Below are 21436 nucleotides of genomic sequence, written 5' to 3'. Positions count from 1 at the left end.
TGCTATGGATTGATAGCCAAATATAACTATATTTGCAAATAGAAGTTTTGTACTTAAACACTAGCAAAAAATCCTTCTCTCTTTTCCTTGAACTGAATTTAGATAATTCCATGGAAGAATTATATTAACAGAAAGAAATAATTAATAGAAACAATCAGTTCAAGATTCATTTATTACCAAACTAGTTTTTTTTCCTACACAGTCAGCGTTCTTTATAAGGTGAATCAAAGAGACCTAGAATGAACTTGCAGTCATGTGGCTAGTTTTCATTTCTCTGGTCCAGTTCTCATTTTCTTGCTTTTTAAACCGTGGTCCTTGGGCCAGCAGTATCAATGTCACCTAGAGCTTGTTAGAAGTGCAGATTCCCAGGCTCCACCCTGACTCCCGAATCAGAATCTGTATTTTAACAAGATTTCCGGGCGATTCATGTGCACATTTGAGTTTGAGGAGAAGAGCTCTAGCTTAGTGTTGTTTAATATGAGAAGTACCCATTTTTGTGTTATGGAATAGAACCTTTTCTATTTTATCTAATGATAACTCATTAGATAATGAATGTTTATGAACATTCTCATCATTGATTACAGGTTTATGTGCATATATATACTCACAGCTAAAATTCCACACATGCTATCATTAAATTGTCATCTGACTCATAGTTAATACTCTCACAAAATTCTGGTACCTGTTTGCTAGTCTGCATAGTAGACTGAAAAAGAGCTTTGCACCTGCAAGGTATGTTCTGTTAAACAAGGTGGATTAATTAAAATGAAATTAAATGTGGTTAGAGATGAAAGAAACTGGCAAATATCTAGTCTAACTTTGTCATTTTTACAGTTGAGAAAATTGAGGTCAAATGACTTGGGCAGCACAATTAAATAAATAAGGGCCAAACCAGGAAAGGAACCTGTGTTTCCTGACTTGTAGTGAAATGCAGTGCTGTGGACTGAGCAGTAGAAGACACAGCCCAGCTTGTAGCTGCCACTAAACTGCTCATCACTGTTCACTTCCAGGCTATAGAAGCCATTAGAGTTCAAGTATAATGACTTTGTTATTAACCAATGATCAAAGATTAATAAACTACCAAGTAGCAATAGAAATATGTGTCAAGCACAGGTCTAAAGAGTCATATATATATATATATATATATATATATATATATATATATATCAGTGATATATATATCACATATAGACTCTTGGTTTCCTCATTGGTTAAATGGGGATAATGATACCAAATGCATTCACTGATATATATATCTATATATCTATATATATATCTGTGATATATATATATATATCTGTGATATATATATATATCTGTGATATATATATATATATCTGTGATATATATATATATCTGTGATATATATATATCTGTGATATATATATATCTATATATATATATCTGTGATATATATATATCTATATATATATATCTGTGATATATATATATCCGTGATATATATATATATCCGTGATATATATATATCCGTGATATATATATATCCGTGATATATATATATATCTGTAATATATATATCAGTGAATGCATTGAATATATATATAATTGAATATATATATAATTGAGTATATATAATTGAGTATATATATAATTGAGTATATATATATTGGATATATATGTATAATTGAATATATATATAATTTAATAGATAGATAGATAGATCAGTGAATGCATTTGGTATCATTATCCCCATTTAACCAATGAGGAAACCAAGAGTCTAAGACATCTGGGAAGCAGCAGAGGTGGAATTCAGTTGCTGGTGTGTCTATCTTCAAAGTCAAGCTCTTAATGATTACACTGTATGATCTGAAGGTTACCAACTCCATTTGTATATATTCCACATTAATTTTTTAAAAGCAAATCAGAGAGAAATGCCTGTGTTCTTTTTTGTAGATATATTTTGCCCATACAGCCCTGAAGTGGATAGAGAGAGCTAATATGGATGGTTCTCAGCGAGAAAGGCTTATTGAGGAAGCAGTAGATGTGCCAGAAGGTCTTGCCATAGACTGGATTGACCGTAAATTCTACTGGACAGACAGAGGGTACGCTTCCACCTTCAGTTTTAAGCCACGTGGGATGGGAGTGATGGCATAGGTAATACCACGGACCTCATCCTCCACTTTGTACTCAAGAAATTGTTCCTGGGCACTTGGCTGGGACTGGAGGAAAGATGCTCCTAATGCTGTCCATATTCCCTCCACTCCCCCACACCACCAAGCAGGATGTTCCTCCTTTCATCAAGATTGGATCTGTATCCAAGGGAGAATTGTGTGGACCAAGGAAGTAGCATGTGTTTTCACACTTCAGGCTGTGGTAATCAGAGAAATGCAAAGCCTGTCTGAATGCAATCAACAAGCATCCTTTGAGCACCTGCTATGGATAAAGCCCTGTCCTGGGTATTGTGGGAAATGCAAAGGAGCGTGAAGAGCTGTCCATCTTTGTGGTCAGCTTACAATTTAGCCAGGGAGCTAAGGCACATGTACACAGACAAAACCAGTACAAATGCTTAGTCTACTTATCAGCACAAGAGATGTATAAATAAGGCCATACATAAATAAATGCCAAATGAGGGGTGTACACATCCAGAGAGAGTGATGGAAGGGGCTTCAGGGATCGACTAGCCAAACCCCCTCATTTTACAGACTAGAATCCACACACTGGCTTCTTGTTAATAAGCATGAAGGAGGGAGCAGGGCTTTACGTGGGAGTTGTGAGGAGAGTCCTCATGAGATTGGAGAGATGGTCTACTTTCCCTTATGTGGGAAAGAACAGAACTAGAGAGAAATTGTGATATTTCTGCCCTCTGGGCACACTGCTCTTGGGGCTGCAGGAAGGGCAGCTGCATTTGGTGTGTGTGTGGCCTGTATGAGCCCCCCAGAACGGTGTGGGGTGGGGGGAGGAGGGTGAAGGATGGGGGAGAGGGATGGGTGAAGGGGCTGTTCCTCTTACGTGTGCTCATGAGAGCCCAGTCCTTGCTTCTGAGATAGGTAGCTAACCAGAGAGTACAGGCAGCTGTCACAGGACGGTTTTGGAAATGCTCTGTGCTCTAGGATGTTTTCTCAGAGTAACTTAAAGTAATGAAATGTAATGGTAGACAACCTGAACATCTGGTACCTACGCAACTGTGTTAAAGCAAAAGAAGTTAGAATTAATTAGGATATCACCTCTATGAAATCAGTGGTCCCAACACAGAACTCCTTCCAAGTTCCAGGGAACAGGCTTATATGCTTGGGGGTAAGTTTTCTATGTTCCAGAAAATCTTCTTTGGTCTAGATAATCCATGGGAAACAAATGGTGTTCTAAAAATTAGCCAGACGTATGGTGTGGTGTACAGTTATCAATAATATGGTACTTTTATATCCAGGGCAAGTATATTTTCATTCATTCATTCATTCATTCATTCATTCGCTTAAACGTTTCTTTCTTTATTTTTTGGATATTTATTTATTGAATCACTAAAGTGCATCAGACACTGTGCTAGGAGCTTTATATTGATGACACTATTGAAAAAGTAAGTTTTCTTGTCCCCAATTTAAAGATTAAAACATTGAGAATTGAAGAGGTAAAATAACTTTCCTGATGGCAAGCGGCCAGCAAGAAGTAGATCTGGAATTTCAGTTGTGGTAATGATAAAAATCATAATAACAGCTTCCTCTGTGTTGAACCTACTTGAAAGGACGTTTTAAAATGTCAGCTGTGCATAATAACAGAGCTTGTACACGGCTGTTCTCAGAAGGGTAAGCGTTGATCAGGACAGCAGATGTCAGGCGCTCTTGGCCTCTCTGAGCATGCCAGGTCTCCTCATATTTCCCACATGTGCATGGCACCTTTAATTTTAACAGTGTTTGATTAATAGCCCCGTGGTACCTACAACAAGAGAGATCGTCACACACCTCCGTGTCCTGGAGAATCCAGACCTCAAATTTCCTAGTTCATTGAGTTCTGTAATAACAAGCCCTTCTAAGTCCTCTTCCCTCTAACGGCAGCTGCTACAAGAAAACCTTTAATTTGTCTGGAAATGAGAGGTTTATAGTTTGAAAACCTTGATATTAGCTAGAAATTGGATTCAAATAACTGAGATTCCAAGTTCATGATATTAGATTATATGGGAACTTTTAACCAATTAAAAGAACCAGAGTGGATACTTACAGTTTATATTGGCTTAGGAAAAGACAGATTCAAATTATCATCTAGACATAGGCAGGAAGCTAATTGATCATTCCACTGGTAATGCTATTATTTAGCATTAAGGAATCCTGATTCTTGAAGTCAAATGCCCAGTAAAAAAATGCATCAGGGAGGTAAAAATAACATGTTTGCTCTTTCTTCTGAGGTAAAAAAAACAAAACAAAACAAAACAAAACAAAAAACAAAACAAAAAAAACCCAACAACAACTACCATGAGGTATAAATCGCTCTTCTACGGTTCTGGGTGGACAATCCTGTCAGGAAATAGGGTGGGTTTTGGAGGATCCCAGCGGCATTGAGACCCATTAGATAAGGGATAAAAAGAGAGAGATGCTCCACTAGATAAAGGGTCATGCTCGAACTCCTTTGCACCCAAATGTCCGTGCTTGTCTTTACTTTCTCATCACCAACACCAGAGTTAGAGATTTGCTTTCTGGCTGAATCAAATAGAAGTACATTATTGGGCGAACCCCTTGGGGAGCTTTGAAAGTAAATTGCAGGAGACCTGCCTAAGACAGATCCAGGGTCAGGAGCTTATGTCCGTCTTGATTCTCATCATTTCACTCCTGCTCAAAACAGTAAGAATTTAGAGATGATGTACCAGTGAGATCAGAACTGACAGTTTTATCTCCCCTGGTCACAAGGAAGTGGCCTCAGAATTCCTTCCCTCCCACCAAGGGACAGGCTCAGTGACAGTTGTGATTGAGTGAATTTGACACATTGAGTTCAAAAATACCTTCCACCCAGCAGTACCTTTCTGACAATCACTTCATCTGGGAATAGAATTATCTTTTAAAAGTGGCCCTGGAGTACACATCAGATTATCAGGGTCTTGAGTTGGTAGTTTGCAAAGTGTACTTGACCAGCACATGCCCTGAGCCAGTTTTAGCTTTGCCTCTCTCCTTCACATAACCTGCAAGGGGGAATATATGAAGCCCCTTCCCAACCGAGTGGCTAGAAAGCGCGCTCAAATAAACCACACAGAGATCTCCTTCGTGTTTAGCAGAACAAGGAAGAGAAAATAGTTCTTCCCTGTGTTTCTGGGTAGGCCTGTTTCATGCAGACATTGTCCACAAGAACAAGAGCTAGGCCTTTCCAGATGTTTGTTGAATGAATTAAAGATAATTATACTTTTCTAGTTTGCAGTAGGGAAAAGGCTGAGCAGACAGCATGTGGTGGGGAAGGGTGGTTCTTCTTGTCCCCTCTGCCTGTGGTCCTGCCTGCTCCTGGATGCTGCTGGGAAGCCCAGGTTAGTACACAGGGTGAAAGTGTGCTGCAATAAGGTGTCTGCCCTGAGTCTGGCGGCTGCATTCTTTACATTCTCTGTACTATAATTCTCTCTCCCTCTCCTGCTGAACTCTAAGCTCTATGAGAACAAAGACAAGGTTTTGTTTACTATTGTCTCCAATGCTTAGGCCAATCCCTGACACACAGTAAGTGCTCAGTATTTATTTGACAATAAAGGTTTGTTTAAAAAATAAATGGAAAAATGAGGAGACAAGGATTTTTCTCCCCTGCCAGATTCCAAAGGGTTATTATTTTTTTAATGTAAAGAATACCAAATAATATTTCAGTACTCCCATTTGTCTTAGAATCATATGGAAGAAAATTAAGTCAACATTACTCTCTCCATGCTGTCCTTGTGCTGGCTGTCTCTGTGGCCCTTTGAGGCCTACTCTCTTTCCTGTGATCTCTGACCTGTCTTCTGGCTTTCATTGGGTTCAGCAGGAGCTGGGAGGCTGTGAAGAAAAGGGGTTGGTGGTATTTACACCCCTGGCTTTGTCCCTGCCAGCCTCCTGACACGGTCCATCTTACCTTATCCTCTCACCGTGTATTTTAATTGCGTGGGATAAATAATGGGATGCTATTTAAAAGACTGTGTAAGAAAAGTAGAATTCATGGGTGTATGTCCTGACCTGTGTGTGTGTGTGTGTGTGTGTGTGTGTGTGTGTGTGTATGTGAGTGCATGCACATGTGATGGAGGTAGTTTAGAATGCCTATTTTTGCATTTCAGTAAGTAACAGAGAAAAGGAGTATTTTTATTTAAAAAGTAAAGTTGATGTAGAGGTGCTTGAGTGGCTCAGTTGGTTAAGCGTCCGACTCTTGATTTTGGCTCAGGTTGTGATCATGTGGTTTGTGGATTTGAGCCCCCGTGTCAGGCTCTGCACTGACGATGTGGAGCCTGCTTCTGATTCTCTCTCTCCTTCTCTCTCTGCCCCTTCCCCACTCACGCTCACTTTCTCCCAAAATAAACAAATAAACTTAAAAAAAAAAAAGTAAAGTTGATGTAACAAGTTCCTTTTTATCACATACATTTTAGGAAATCTCTCATTGAAGGGAGTGATTTAAATGGAAAGCATCGTGAAATAATCATCAAGGAGGAGGTCTCTCAGCCACGAGGAATTGCTGTCCATCCAATGGCCAAGTAAGCATTTGTAAAAACAAGACACTTTCCCACAGAAGTCATAAGACAGTTCATGTTTGATATACTAGTGTCCAAAATTTGTCTTAAGACCTCAGGTGTTTAGTGGAATCAGAAATCAAGAAAATCCATGAAATTTGTTCAAATTTTCAGAAGTGATATAGTTAGCATGACTTCCTCATCCTCTTAATGTCTTTTGACTTTCTATTCTTACATACAAACTTCATTATTCAGATAACCTTCATTTTTTTTTAACGTTTATTTATTTTTGAGACAGAGAGAGAGAGAGAGCATGAACAGGGGAGGGTCAGAGAAAGAGGGAGACACAGAATCTGAAACAGGCTCCAGGCTCTGAGCTGTCAGCACAGAGCCCGACTTGGGACTCGAACCCACGGACCGCGAGATCATGACCTGAGCTGAAGTCGGACGCTTAACCGACTGAGCCACCCAGGCGCCCCAAGATAACCTTCATTTTAAGCAAATTTAATTTTTTTTTTAAAAAAAGGAGTGGGCTGTAATTCATTAATCAATTAGACACAAGCCCATTTAAGTACTTTCTTTAAAAATCTACATTATTGATTTCCCAAGTGAAGGATAGTATTTAGATTGCATGGCTTATGAATTCTATTTAGAAAAATTATAACATGAGTTCAAATGGTAGGTTATTCCTAGATTTAGACATGTGGAAATAGAAATTCTGAAAGATTAGAAGACTATATTGTTAATTGTGAATTAGCAACATATTGGTGACAGATGTTGGTTTAGGTTTAGAGAATTAAGGAGAATAATGGATTCCTTCCTACTTGTTAAAACAGAAGGATTAAAGACTAACCCTATTTTGTTTCTAATGAAAGTTTTACAATGGTCTATGGGAAACAATATACTGGCAATAATTGATAATTGATTTGGAGCCAGCCATATGATTAAAAAAGTGGGACTATAACCATCTCCAAACTAACCAGTATAAAAGGCAATGAGCCATATGACAAAAAGTGTGCCTCAGCATCTGATTTATGGAAGTTAAAACTGACCAAGTTAACTGAGTACATTGTATAAAATTAGGTAACAGATAAATATGCTATTCCCTTTATGTTGTAATTTAACATATATAGTTTTATATATGCATGGCAGAGGGACAGGCTAACAAGGTTTTATTTATTGCCTTTTGCAGCATGAAACACTAATTTAAGAATATGCTCTTGAACACACTTTCAATTAGTAATATAGTAAAAGTTTTCAAACTAATAATTTCTTCTTTATCCAATGACCTAAACCTTAATTCAGCATTTCCTGTCCAAGATGCTCTACATGGAAAGATAATTTTTGCTATTGAGAATTATTTGTCTAATGTTCACTGCTATACTCTCTATGTTCCTTAGTGTACCACTTCAGCTTATTCTATTTAAAGTGATTTACATTGACATTTTCAGTGATGAAAGAATGAAAGATTTTTTTTCATGCAAATTTTATTTGTTGTATGCTTTCTTGATTAAAGGCGATTATTCTGGACTGATATGGGGATTAATCCACGAATTGAAAGTTCTTCCCTTCAAGGCATTGGCCGACGGGTTATAGCTAGTTCTGATCTGGTCTGGCCCAGTGGAATAACGATTGATTACTTAACTGACAAATTGTATTGGTGTGATGCCAAGCAGTCTGTGATCGAAATGGCCAATCTGGATGGTTCAAAACGCCAAAGACTTGCCCAGAACGATGTAGGTGAGGTTTTGGGATGGGTGATTTCTTAATCTTGGCCTGAGTGTTAACGAGTGTTGATGAGTGTTAATGAGTGTGAAATACAAGATGGGTTTGGGGTGCCTGGGTGGCTCAGTCCGTTGAGTGTCTGACTCTTGATTTTGGCTCAGGCCGTGATCCCAGGGTCATGAGATGGAGCCCTGCGTTGGGCTCCAATCTAAGTGGAGCCTGCTTAAGATTCTCTTTCTCCTTCTTCTTCTCTCCCCTGCTTTCTCTCTCTCTCTCTTTCTCTCTCTCAAATAAAAACAAAAAAACCCCACAAAATATGTTTACACACACACTCACCCCTAGGTGCCCTCCTCCTTCAGCCATATGATAAAAAAGGCATGGAGACAGACTGACAGACTTCTTGGGAGATTCCTGAGCTACAAAGATTACCTTCATATTGGAATACTGGATAAAACTTAGTGACGTATAATCATTTCCCTTTGCCAAGATTTCCCCAAATCAGAAGGAAAATATTAAAAATTTTTAAGATCTCTTAAGAATAAGAACTTGGTTGGTTGTCATTTCTTATGTTTTAGACCATGTCATTTGTACAACTGTGATAGTATCACCTTTAGACATTAATGAATAAACATTTATATGCAAAGGATAATATAGTTTCCAGATTTTGCATGGAGTGTTGTATATATTCATAAATATATTTAAAATGCTGTAGTCTATGCTAAATGTTGAAAGAGAAATACTGAATGTACCAGGAGCCATTGCATGTTCTTAAGCAGCAAGTGTATATGATAAGACTGGTACCTCAGCATAACCACTTAAGGAACAGTATTAGGGTTGGATTGAAATCCGAGGGAAGGAAATTAGTCAGGAGGCTACAACAGTTGTCCAGTCAAGAGCTGATGAGAGTCTCGGATAGAACATTGCCATGTCAAAGTGGAGTGGAGGACTAGAGTATTTAAAAAATCATTGTGAATGAAAACCTGAGAGGATTTGGTAACAGACTGAATATTAAAATGAGAGCCAGGGAGATACTGAATATTCTTTGGAGATTTGGAAACTGGTCGGTTGAGAAGATGCAAAAATATGGTCTCTTTTATGAAGAATCTAACTAATAATGTGTATAAGGTATTGTTTTGTCCATTCTTTTTGATTTAGAGGAAATGAATTTCTAGATTTGTATTATACAGGAAACAGATCATGATAAGTATAGTTTAACATTTTATATACTTACAAGATTTTTTAAAAATTAAAGGTACACTTTACAATAAGTTAAAAACTTATGTATGACCATAAACTATTTATCCATGCACTTAACAGATATTTATTGAATCATTTGATGGAAGTGGACATATGGTAGAGAGTAAAGCGAATATGGTTCCTGTGAAGTCATAGAGTCTAGTTGGGGGGGCGTATATTATTTAAAAAATACATCACCTAAATAAATGGGAAATTATAGCTTTGCTATATGAAAGTATAAAGGAATTTGAAAATTCCTATCCAGAATGTAAAGATACCATATGCTAAACCAAACACATAACAGATATTTTGTGAATGATTTCTATGGCTGCTGTAATCTAATGACTATACAACTTCTTATTAAAAGCTATTATCAAATATTTGGTATGAAAATATCTAAATGACCATTTCCATCATTACAGTGCCATCTACTGGTATATAAGTGGTAACTTCTCAGCTGCTAGCTCAGTATATTTAATGTAAAGATTGAAGGAATTCATTCTGAATTTAACATTCAACTGTGGCTCTTCTATTAAAAAAATAAGGAAGGGGAGTCTGGGTGGCTCAGTCGGTTGAGCATCCAACTCTTGAATTCAGCTCTGGTGGTGATCTCACAGTTTCATAAGTTCAAGCCCCACATTGGGCTCTGTGCTGACAATGGAGCCTTCTTGAGATTCTCCCTCTTTCTCTACCCCTCCCCTGCACATACTCTCTCTCAAAATAAATAAATAAACTTTTTTAAAAAATAAGGAGGACTATGTCTAGTGTGAGGTATTTGTTCAAAAAAACCATAGCTAATTCTCATCAACTATACTTCAATATTAAAATTAAGAAAAGTAAATTTTTTCAAAAAGATTAAGAAAACATAGCTAATTCTGACACATGCTACATGTATGAACCCTGGGGACATTATGGTGAGTGAAATAAGCCAGTCACAAAAGACAAATACTGTATGATTGTATCTATTTGAGGTCTCTAGAATAGTCACATTCATAGAAGGAGAAAGTAAAATGGTGTTTTGCCAGGGACTAAGGAGAGTGGAAAATGGGAAGTTGTTGTTTAATGGATATAGAGTTTCAGTTTTGCAAGATAAAAAAGTTCTGGAAATTGGCTGCACAACAAAGTGAATGTACGTAACACTACTGAAATGTGCACTTAGGTTAAGATGATATATTTTATGTTAGATGTTTTTTTTTTACCATAACAAAGAAACATTATAGCTATATAAAAGAATTTCCTTGATGGACTTATAGCTTTAATTGGGGACGAAGAACTAGAAACTAAAATACATCTTAAAGGCCCTGGTCAATAATGATGGATGGAGACTCATGGTCACCAAGACAAGTCATTTGAGTCTGCTGCCAGAAGACATTTATTCTAATACATCCATTGCTTATTTGCAAAAATAAAACAAAACAAAAACAAAAACAAATAAACAAAAATTGTCCCAGAAAATGTGACTGGACATGATTAAAGCTTCCCAATTTGGGGCTCCCTAGCTTAGCCTCTAACCACTTGAGATAGTGTATTACAACGTTTCTTTGCTTGCTATAAATACTTGAATATCTTATCAGTTCCAGGAGCGTGGCGAGGTGGTTTAATTGAGGTGGGGTCAGGGAACCCACTTAGGGGTTGATAGGAACCATGAAAATGGAGGTAGTAGATAATAAATGACTTTTAAAAACTTTGGCTAAGAAGGGAAAGAAAAAGACAAAAAGATGCTAGAGGGGCCAAGGAGATGAGGATATTAATCGGCTAAGGGAAGGAAGCTAGTAGAGTGAAGAGAGTAAAGATGTAAAAGAAAGAGATAATTGACAGACAAATTTCAAGAGAAGGCAGGAAGAAAGAGACTAAGAGCACAGGTCATTGGACTAATATGGCATAACAAGAGATATAGGAAAGGAGGTAAGGGTCCAATGCAGCAAAATGTGTTGTTGGAAATGGGAATTTAAGGAGACAGCTATTCAATTACCTCGAATTGTTAAAGATCGTTGCAACAACCTATGACTTTAGTACTTATTGCTGCCATTCAAAAGACAAGGAACCTAATGCAAAGAGAGGTTAAAAATCACTTTCTGAAGCGTAGTCTGTAGTGTCAGAATCACCAAACATGGAAACATTCCCATCCTGGTCTTTTTCTTGATATTCTGTCAATCAACCCACATTCTCCCACTCCCCATATGGTGCGCAACAATGCTAGGACTTCCTAGCGCTGGGCTCGCATTGTAAGATGATGTTTGCTCATCATGTGGGTTCTTCTTGATGCAGGTGTAGTAGTGGCGTGTATCTTGCTTAGCAGCTATATTAAAGGAATGATTTGGTGTAGGAGTTGTGTATGTTGTAAGCCTTGTCCTTTTAAAAATAATCATGGCAGAGACAAGATGTATGTAATGGATTTAAACTGCTTCCAGGTCACCCTTTTGCTATAGCTGTGTTTGAGGATCACGTGTGGTTCTCTGATTGGACTATGCCATCGGTAATAAGGGTGAACAAGAGGACTGGCAAAAATAGGGTACGTCTCCGAGGCAGCATGCTGAAGCCTTCATCACTGGTTGTAGTTCATCCATTGGCAAAACCAGGTACACTGGACATGTTACACAGTCTTTCTTTGGCTGGAATCTGCAACTATTTTAATTGTTTGATGGGAGAAGAGGAGGGGGATTCTCACTAATTCGGGTAGATTGTAAAATTTTGTAAGATGTGGAAGCACCTGGGTTGCTCAGTTGGTTGAGTGTCTGACTTTAGCTCAGGTCACGATCTCACAGTTTGTGGGTTCGAGCCCTGCATCAGGCTCACTGCTGTCAGCTCAGAGCCTGGATCCTGCTTCGGGTTTCACGTCTGCCTCTCTCTCTGCCCCTCCCCTGTTTGTGCTCTTTCTCTCTCTCAAAAATTAAAAAAAAAAAAAAAAAAAAAAGAAGATTCTGTAAGATGTGGATTGGGTTTAAACTAAGACAATCTGGTACTGAATTTGGGCTTTATCTCTCCAGTCTCATCTTTACCTCTCCTGGCCAGCTTTTATTAAATGTTCCTTTTCAAGGATGCTTGGGCTAAAGGCACTGAAAGGGAGGTCAGGGTTTCGGGGTGCAATTTAGACACCTGCAATGGAAGCTTCTATCTATACTGGGGCCTTCCCCCACCCCGTGAGAGTGCCAGTGAGTGAGCATTATCCAGTGTCCTATGTAACTTCCTTCTGAATTGCCCTTTGTCAGTTTGACTAGATTATGAGTCAGGAAATAAGGATCACATCTGCCTAAAGAGCTTCTTGAACAAAAGCACTGGCTATACTCAATAAATACTCATAAGGTAATAACATTCTGAGCTTATCTTAGAACTGGCTCCTTTAGGAGCTCTTCTGAAATAGCTCTTGATATAGGCTCCATTTAGATACACTAAGTTTCTCTCCCCAAAAGCTGTACAATGTGATTTGTATCAATGGCACTCTTTTCATCTCCAAGCCCATCTGTGAATGTACCTCTTTTCCCCACAAGGATCAGATCCCTGCTTACACCAAAATGGAGGCTGTGAACATATTTGCAAAGAGAGGTTTGGATCTGCTCAGTGTTTGTGTCGTGAAGGTTTTGTGAAAGCCCCAGATGGGAAAATGTGTCTGGCCCTCAATGGCCATCAGATACCACCGGCAGGTAAGATGATAAATATGTGGCTAAATTATTTTACTTTGGCTCAGGAATATAATTCTATATCAATCGTATGCTTTTGCTGATTTTTAGTATTTTATATTATTAAAAGCTTCCCTGCTTTTAGGGAGGCCAAGTTTGTTTTGTTTTGTTTTTCTTTTCTATGAGTTTAGGCTCCTAATTTTTATTTTTTATTTTTAGGCTCCTTGTTAAAGACTAAATTCAATTGACCTCCTCCAGTTGTAAAATTAACAAAAAAAGATAATATTCAAAATGTTAAGTTTCCAGCCCTCTGGTCCCCCATTTACGATGGAGTGGCCCACACTTGGAAATCAATGTGAGCATTTTACCACCTCAGATAATGTTTAGAGACATTTTGGCCTCAGTTTTTAAAGGTAGTCCTATACAATCCTCCTTCCACATGGCTGGGCTTAATATGAAAAAGCAAAGTCCTTTATAGTAAATAACTTTAGGATATTAAATAAGTGTAGGGAATCTAGCCTGAGAATGCTTGTGATCCACATTTAAATAACTAATCATGTTTTTGAGGAAGAGGACAGAAGAGTAAATCAAATGTGATGTGTAACCGGTAGTGTGCTGATTTGCTTTCCTTGAATGTGTATGCAAATAATGAAGGAGAATTTGGATTCATCTCTTGAAGTTTTCATACCAAAGAGAATTTAAATTTTATTTACAAATTCTTTAATTCATTTATCTGGTAGGCAAGGTTTAAGTTACGTGGTAGATTAACAGCAAACAAATGGATTAATTATCCATGGACCAGAATTGGTTATTTTGGATTTTCAGAATTTTCTATTAATTGTTGCTGTAGCACAACAGTTCTCAATATTTTTGGTTTTATGACCCTTTACACTCTTAAACATGACTGAAAACTCCAAAGAGCTTTTGTTAATGTGGGTTAAATTTACCAATAGTTATGCTATTAGAATTAAAAATAAAACTAGGGGCGCCTGGGTGGCTCAGTCGGTTAAGCGGCCGACTTCAGCTCAGGTCGTGATCTCGCGGTCCGTGAGTTCGAGCCTCGCGTCGGTCTCTGTGCTGACAGCTCAGAGCCTGGAGCCTGTTTCAGATTCTGTGTCTCCCTCTCTCTGACCCTCCCCCCTTCATGCTCTGTCTCTCCCTGTCTCAAAAATAAATAAAACGTTAAAAAAAATAAAAATAAAACTAAAAAATATATCTATATTTTAACATATAATTTTATATAATATTTTATTATGTATGAACATGACATATTTTTAGGGAAATAAATGAAGTAACTATATTTTCTGGAACAAAAAAATGTAGGGAGGATAATAGCATTGTTTTACATTTATATCTTTAAAGTCTGGCTTCCTATAGGGCAGCTGGATTCTCATATCTCCTTCTATGTTAAATTTGTTGTTGTGTTGTTTTGGTCAAAGCCTATGAAGAAAACCTGACCTCACATAGACGTGGATTTGGAAAAGGGAGGGTTGAAAATTTAATAGCCTTTCAGATGCCTTTTTTGTATTCTTTTGATAGTATATCAGAACTGGACAGGTGGTAGTTTCTTAAACCTTAGCCGCAATGTGAAATCTGAAGCCACATCAATAATCTTTTTGTCACCTGTTATATTAAAATCCAGTGGGTTTTTTTGTTTTGTTTTCTTTTTGTTTTGTACTTTGAGTGGCTCTTTTACCAATGTGTGATTTTGTGGCATCATGTTGGCCATTTGAAAAAACTGGCTGGCCGAGTTGTTGCATATCTTCCAAGTGTCACACACACATCCAGTCACATTCACTAATTAATTCCCGTCAAACCCATTAGAAAAGCTCTTGAGTTTTGAGATTTTGTCAAGCTCAGCATAGTGGGAAAATTTTTCCAGAATTCTACTTTTCACTTGAAAGCTGAAGTTTTATCATTGGCAATAAGTACTGTCGATTGCTTTTCTTGAAACAACATACTCACTTCATTTTTGGAAGGTGCTTGCCAGATCTCCAAGTGTTAATAACATACTTTGTCAGTCTCCCAAGTAAAAATTATGTCCAATGAAAAAGAGGCTAGTTTCAACTTGCAGCTACACACGTGCTTTTCCTCCAGACGACTATCATCGCTTCAGTGTGGACACAGAGTGTTTTATATATACTTTCCATTTCATTGTACAGAATATTAAAGAGCCAAGTATTCCATGGTTGAGATTTTAAAAAATTAATAATTCTTACTGTTTCATCATGTGTCTTTTTAAGTGAAACTGTGTGTGTGTGTGTGTGTGTGTCTGTGTGTGTGTGTGTGAATGTGTGCAGTGAAGACATGACTGTTAGTTGAGTTTTGTGCCATTGCCTTAATTCATACTAAGGCACCAGTAATTTTGCCTAATTGGTTTGCCCCATTGGTATCAAAGTCAGCACAGGGAAAAAAGGCAAACAATATAACATGTATTTGTGAAAGTAGTTTTGACGTTATGGACTCTGTGCAATGGGAACCCACTAGAGAACTAAGAGAACACACTAAGTGTTTTAGGGGATCAATTTCTCCCATGTACTGGGTTCCATGCCTATGTTAAATTATGACTTGTTTATACCCTTCCATGTTTCTTTTTAAATTTTTTTTTTAATGTTTAATTATTTTTGAGAAAGAGAGGGGGAGAGACAGAGGATGAGCCGGGAAGGGGCAGAGAGAGAGGGACACACAGAATCCAACGCAGCCTCCAGGCTCTGAGCTGTCAGCACAGAGCTTGACGTGGGGCGCGAGCTCACAAACTGCAAGATCATGACCTGAGCCGAAGTCAGACGCTTAACTGACTGAGCCACCCAGGTGCCCCTTCATGTTTCTGAATACAGGTAAAATAAGGCTAAAGTAAGTATTGAAAGCAGCCTAAAGGAGAAAGAATATGTATGGAAGGCAGGATGGGGAGATCATCTTATTAATTTGTCCTTATAGCAGGCTGTGATTATGAGCTGATTATGTCCATTAGGATTTTAGTATTTTATGCATTGTTTTTGCCAGTACCTAAATTGGTCTTGTCTTTTTGCCCACTGTCTCTCCCTACCCTCAACCGTCAAGTGCACTGAGTGAAGCTGGGAGGGTGTGGTACAGCAGGTGAGGTTTTCTAAGTCACCAAGATACTGCTAGTTGAGTGCTCTTACTGTACAAGTAAGTCTGAAATTACAACCAACAAACATCTATAAATATAAGTTAAAATCAAAACTTTCTTGAATCATAAAAGGTAAATTAACTGTATCTTTTGACCTTCAGTAGGTAGTGAAGCAGATCTAAGTAACCAAGTAACGCCACTGGATGTCTTATCCAGGAATAGAGGATCTGAAGATAACAGTACAGGATCTCAGCATATGCTAGTGGCTGAGATCATGGTGTCAGGTATGAATGATGAGTTCTCAACACAGCTTTGGTTCCAACAATTTCCATCCTTCTAATTAGAATCCTGAATTCGTTCTCTAACTTTGGCTAAATGTACACAAAACTAGTGAAGCCAAACTTTAGACTCAAATTTTGGTCCTTCTTTTCTGAACCGTGTGCCTGAGGAAAATGGCTCCCTATTAGACAGGACATGAACTTTACTCATTGAGAATCTTTGAACTGAAACTTCTTTGAAGAAATCTAACTTGGAAACAAAGGTGAAAAATAAGACAAAACAGATATGAGTGTATCCCTATCCATACCTAGTATTTTTTATCTTTTGCCCATCTAGCTATACTTCCGTTAGTGTGAAAAAGTAGATTGTAACTGATAAGCAAATGTAAGTTGGTTGCTTCAGCTGCTCCAAAGTTTACAAACGGCAAATATTTGAATTGTTTTCTTCTGTACTGCACGTTTATCACCAAAATACGAAATAATTTGTTCAGTATGTAACAAGTTTAGGGAGCCTCATTCTTTTATATTCTGTATTCTATTTACTCATGAGGTCAATGGTGTTCAAACTGGGCTTAGCTCAGCCCTAGAACTTTTGCAAACCCCACCCCTTCTTCACTCTGCTCTCTGCCCTGTAATCAGTGCAGCTCTACTTTGAAATGTTTTATTTATTTATATTTCTGGCTAAGATTTTATTTTATTTTTTTTTATTTATTAAAAATTTTTTTTTAGTGTTTATTTATTTTTGAGACAGAGAGAGACAGAGCATGAACGGGAGAGGGTCAGAGAGAGAGGGAGACACAGAATCTGAAACAGGCTCCAGGCTCTGAGCTGTCAGCACAGAGCCCGATGCGGGGCTTGAACTCACGAACTGTGAGATCATGACCTGAGCCGAAGTCGGATGCTCAACCGACTGAGCCACCCAGGCGCCCCAAGATTTTATTTTAATAAAATATCTGTGGTGAAAAATAAGTTTGAAAGCTCCACATCAAGATCTTAGATACACTTAAAGTGCTCATCCAACTTTGGTGGCCTGCAGACTCCTTTGCCAGTGTACCAGAGCCTGGAGACCTCTTACCTCTCCCTATAAGAACTTACCAGTGTGATTTTTTTTTTTTTTATAACATGCAAACACAGAGGTGGATATTTTTGGTAATAATAACTTGTACAGAGGTTTAGAGTTTACCAGTTACTTTAACCTCTAATATGATTCTTATCACAACCCATCACTTAACAGATTTGAAAACTGAAGCTAAGATATATTAATGTAATGCGTTTACCAAAGAGTTTTGAAAATTAGGACCAAATAATTAATTCATGTCAAGAAAAAAAGTCAGGAAAACATGATCACATTAGGAATATTCCTCATTTAGTGACTATTTGCTACACACTGTGCTAAGCACTAGGGATACCATGATGAGCTGAAAATAGCCTTGACATCCAAGGTCACAGTCTGATGTGGAGGCAAACAAATGATAGAATAAAACAATATTAATAAATATTAGCAGTATCGAGAACCCTTTCAAAGTTGCTAGGGCTCCCTAAAGGTTCGTGGAGCATATTTTGAAAGACTAATGTTTGGGAGATTCCAAGACCAAGATGAATGACAGATAGTAAATTAGACACACGGGTGGGATGGAGGGGAGGATGAAATGGCCAAAGATTGGAATACATATACTGTATAATAGGCTGTGTCTGGCTTCATACCTGAGACTGTACTGTACCTTGTGCAGAATGGATGGAATTGATTGCCTTTGTGAAAACTACCTCCTCTTTCCATATCTAAACTGTGTTCTATTTTGTCTTAGTCTATAAAGTTTTAGTTCTACTTGTGTTAGGCTAAGGGTCACATTTATGTTTTGTAGTGAGATTTCATTTAAACAAAATATCTATGCCAAAAAGAATTTGAAAATGGTATAAGAGATTTTAGGTTAGTATCAATATATTCTTATTCACCAAAGACACAGAGACTGGTATATAGCAAGTAGATCTGCATAGAAGATGGCAAAGAAATTCAATCATAAAAAAGTTTCATTGTCAGGTTTACAAAACTAATGAGTTCTTCTAAATTCATGAATAAAATTTAAAATTCTTAACATGGCCTGTTGGGCCCTAGATGAACTAGTCCTTACACACCTCAACAGCCTCAGTGTGTGCCTTTCTAGCCTCGTCTTTTTTTTTTTAATTTTTTAAATGTTTACTTATTTTTCAGGGGCGCCTGGGTGGCTCAGTCGGTTAAGCATCCGACTTCGGTTCAGGTCATGATCTCACGGTCTGTGAGTTCGAGCCCCGCATCGGGCTCTGTGCTGACAGCTCAGAGCCTGGAGCCCATTTCAGATTCTGTGTCTCCCTCTCTCTCTGCCCCTCCCCTGTTCATGCTCTGTCTCTCTCTGTCTCAAAAATAAACATTAAAAAAAATTAAAAAAAAAAAGATAAATGTTTACTTATTTTTGAGAGAGAAACAGAACACAGCATGAATGGGGGGAGGGGCAAAGAGAGAGGGAGACACCAAATCTGAGGCAGGCTCCAGGCTCTGAGCTGTCAGCATAGAGCCCGACACTGGGCCCAAACTCACGGACTGTAAGGTCATAACCTGAGCCAAAGTCATACCTTATGGACAGAGCCACCCAGGCACCCCTGTCCTCATCTTTCTATGGCCAGCTTCAGTTATACTGGCCTTGCCTATAACATACTGATGTTGTGTTCTCAGCCCACAGTATTCTTTCTACACCTTTTCAAGTCCTATGTATCCTTCAGATCTCTCAGAAAGCTTTTCTTAGTCTCCTAACCAGGTAAGATGAGAGTTATTTCAGCTCTCTTAGAATGTGGTATTGTTTCTTGAGAGTGCTTATCACACGTGTACTTCAATAATTAATTACACAAGAAAGTAGAACCTCTGTCTATATTCTCTATCACTGTATCTGTGGCTCTCTTTAGGATCTGGCATATAGTAGGGACTTTTAAATGAATTAATTTTATTAGTTTAATTAATAGTCCCAAGAGTCTTTTCTTTTTTAAAAATTATTTATTTATTTTGGAAGCGACAGAGACAGCATGAGCAGGGGAGAGGCAGAGAGTGAGGGAGAGAGAGCGAATCCCAAGCAGGCTCCGCACTGCCAGTGTAGAGCCCAGTGCAGGGCTCGAGCCCATGAAACTGTGAGATCATGACCTGAGCTGAAACCAAGCGTCAGGCACTTAACCTACTGAGCCACGCGCGTGCCCCATCAAGAGTCTTTTCTAATGTGATAAGGCTAATTCTGATTCAGACGGTCACAATACGCTTCTTCTTTGTTGTCCTTATTTACATATGTGTAGAATTTATTATTCTCAAGGCTTTAGAAAAAAATCATGTTTTTTCAAGTTTGGGACACCTGGTGGCTCAGTCCATTAAGCACCCGACTCTTGATTTTGGCTCAGGTCATGATCTCATGATTCAAGAGACCAAGCCCTGTGTCAGGCTCTGCACTGGCAGCATGGAGCCTGCTTGGGATTCTCTCTCTCCCTCTCCCCCTGCCCCTCCCCTTCTCGCTCTTTTTCTGTCTCAAAATAAATAAATAAACCTAAAAAAAAAAAAAAAAAGAAAACACGCTACTCTTGATCTTGGGGTCATGAGTTTGAGCCCCACATTGGGTGTAGAGCTAACTTAAATAAATAAACTTAGACAAAAATCACTTTTTTTTCCAAGTCCTTACAATAATCATGTGAAGTAGATTGGATAAAAAGTGTCACCTGTGTTTTGGATATTTTGGAGAAGAGGAATGTGAATGCCTAAGCATTCCTTCCAGAGGAAGTTTGTGGCAGAAAGAACTTTGGTTATGGCCCATCCCCCTGCAACGGCACATCCATTGCTTTTCATTATGCAAAAGCTGCCTTGGGGTTTGCAAGTTACCAAATAAATCCTGAGCCATATTCTAATTTAAGGCAATTCTGCAAGTGATTTAAAATGTCTTGGGTAATTGGATACTGCCCACTATACACTGAACAGCCTTCTGACTTGAGCGCTAGTCTTCCAAATGCATGCCAAATCAAATATAATTGATTTAGTCTGAACTTATCCATCTTGAAGAGTCATGAGTGACGGGAGAGGACCAAGCAAGAATGAAGGGCATGTGTTCCCACAAGAGAAACCTCACTCAAATAGCTAAGCAAATCAAATGCAATTACCCAATGTCTACATTCACATGGAACCTGAATCCTACTTAGATCATTTAACTTTCTTTTATTTATGGACAAATTTAGAGTGCTTCTTTTACCTCTTCGGTACTCAGATGAGCGAACTTACCAGTGAATAGAGAGATGATAGTTCATATCCTGCTGTGGTATGTCAGGCCCCCCAACTCCAAAAGAGAGGAGACATTTGGAGAATGATTATATACATGAGTAGTCAAAGGAAAAAAAAACACAAAACTTGCTCATGTTTATGGCTCAACATGTAGCTCCATCCCCTGGGGCATTTGCATTTCAATGGAGTATGAAATGAAATGATCCATTTACAGCATTTAGTTTGCATGGTTCATGACTTTTGTAAAAGTGCCTTGAAGTTTGCAAGTCACTGCATAAATCTTGTGACATACATTTCTCTTATATATGAAATATAATCTTAGTAAATTGACAATAAATCTTTCTATTGTATCTTGTGTTATTATAATAAATTGTTATTTATTGTTTCTCTGCCATGTTGGTACACAGATCTACTTGCTATATATTAGTCTGTGTCTCTTTGAGGGATAAGAATATATTGACCCCTATTGTATGTCATGATGGTTGGAAATTCTCAAATAAACAGTACAACTTTTGAAACTTGAGTGCATTCACTCCTAGGAATGTTATGGTTCAGACTTGCAAATGGTTTTTAAAAAATGATAAACAAGTTCACACAGGG

At 38.1% G+C, this 21436-nt stretch overlaps 1 protein-coding gene across 5 annotated transcripts in view; it reads left to right on the top strand.

The window, feature by feature from the left end:
* EGF (epidermal growth factor) overlaps positions 1 to 21436 on the top strand; it is a 98720-nt gene that overhangs the window by 53421 nt on the left and 23863 nt on the right. For 2 of the 5 annotated variants that reach the window (XM_045470444.1, XM_045470421.1), the window contains exons 11-16: positions 1915 to 2063; positions 6530 to 6634; positions 8127 to 8350; positions 11983 to 12150; positions 13060 to 13212; positions 16441 to 16563. In XM_045470444.1, the coding sequence (XP_045326400.1) occupies positions 1915 to 2063; positions 6530 to 6634; positions 8127 to 8350; positions 11983 to 12150; positions 13060 to 13212; positions 16441 to 16563 (922 nt within the window). The remainder of the gene's footprint in view (positions 1 to 1914; positions 2064 to 6529; positions 6635 to 8126; positions 8351 to 11982; positions 12151 to 13059; positions 13213 to 16440; positions 16564 to 21436) is intronic. The other 3 variants (XM_045470428.1, XM_045470452.1, XM_045470436.1) reach the window with 3 other exon arrangements.

This window comes from Leopardus geoffroyi, chromosome B1 (genome assembly GCF_018350155.1).
Source record: "Leopardus geoffroyi isolate Oge1 chromosome B1, O.geoffroyi_Oge1_pat1.0, whole genome shotgun sequence".
NCBI lineage: Eukaryota > Metazoa > Chordata > Mammalia > Carnivora > Felidae > Leopardus > Leopardus geoffroyi.
This window is presented reverse-complemented; position numbering and strand designations above follow the sequence as displayed.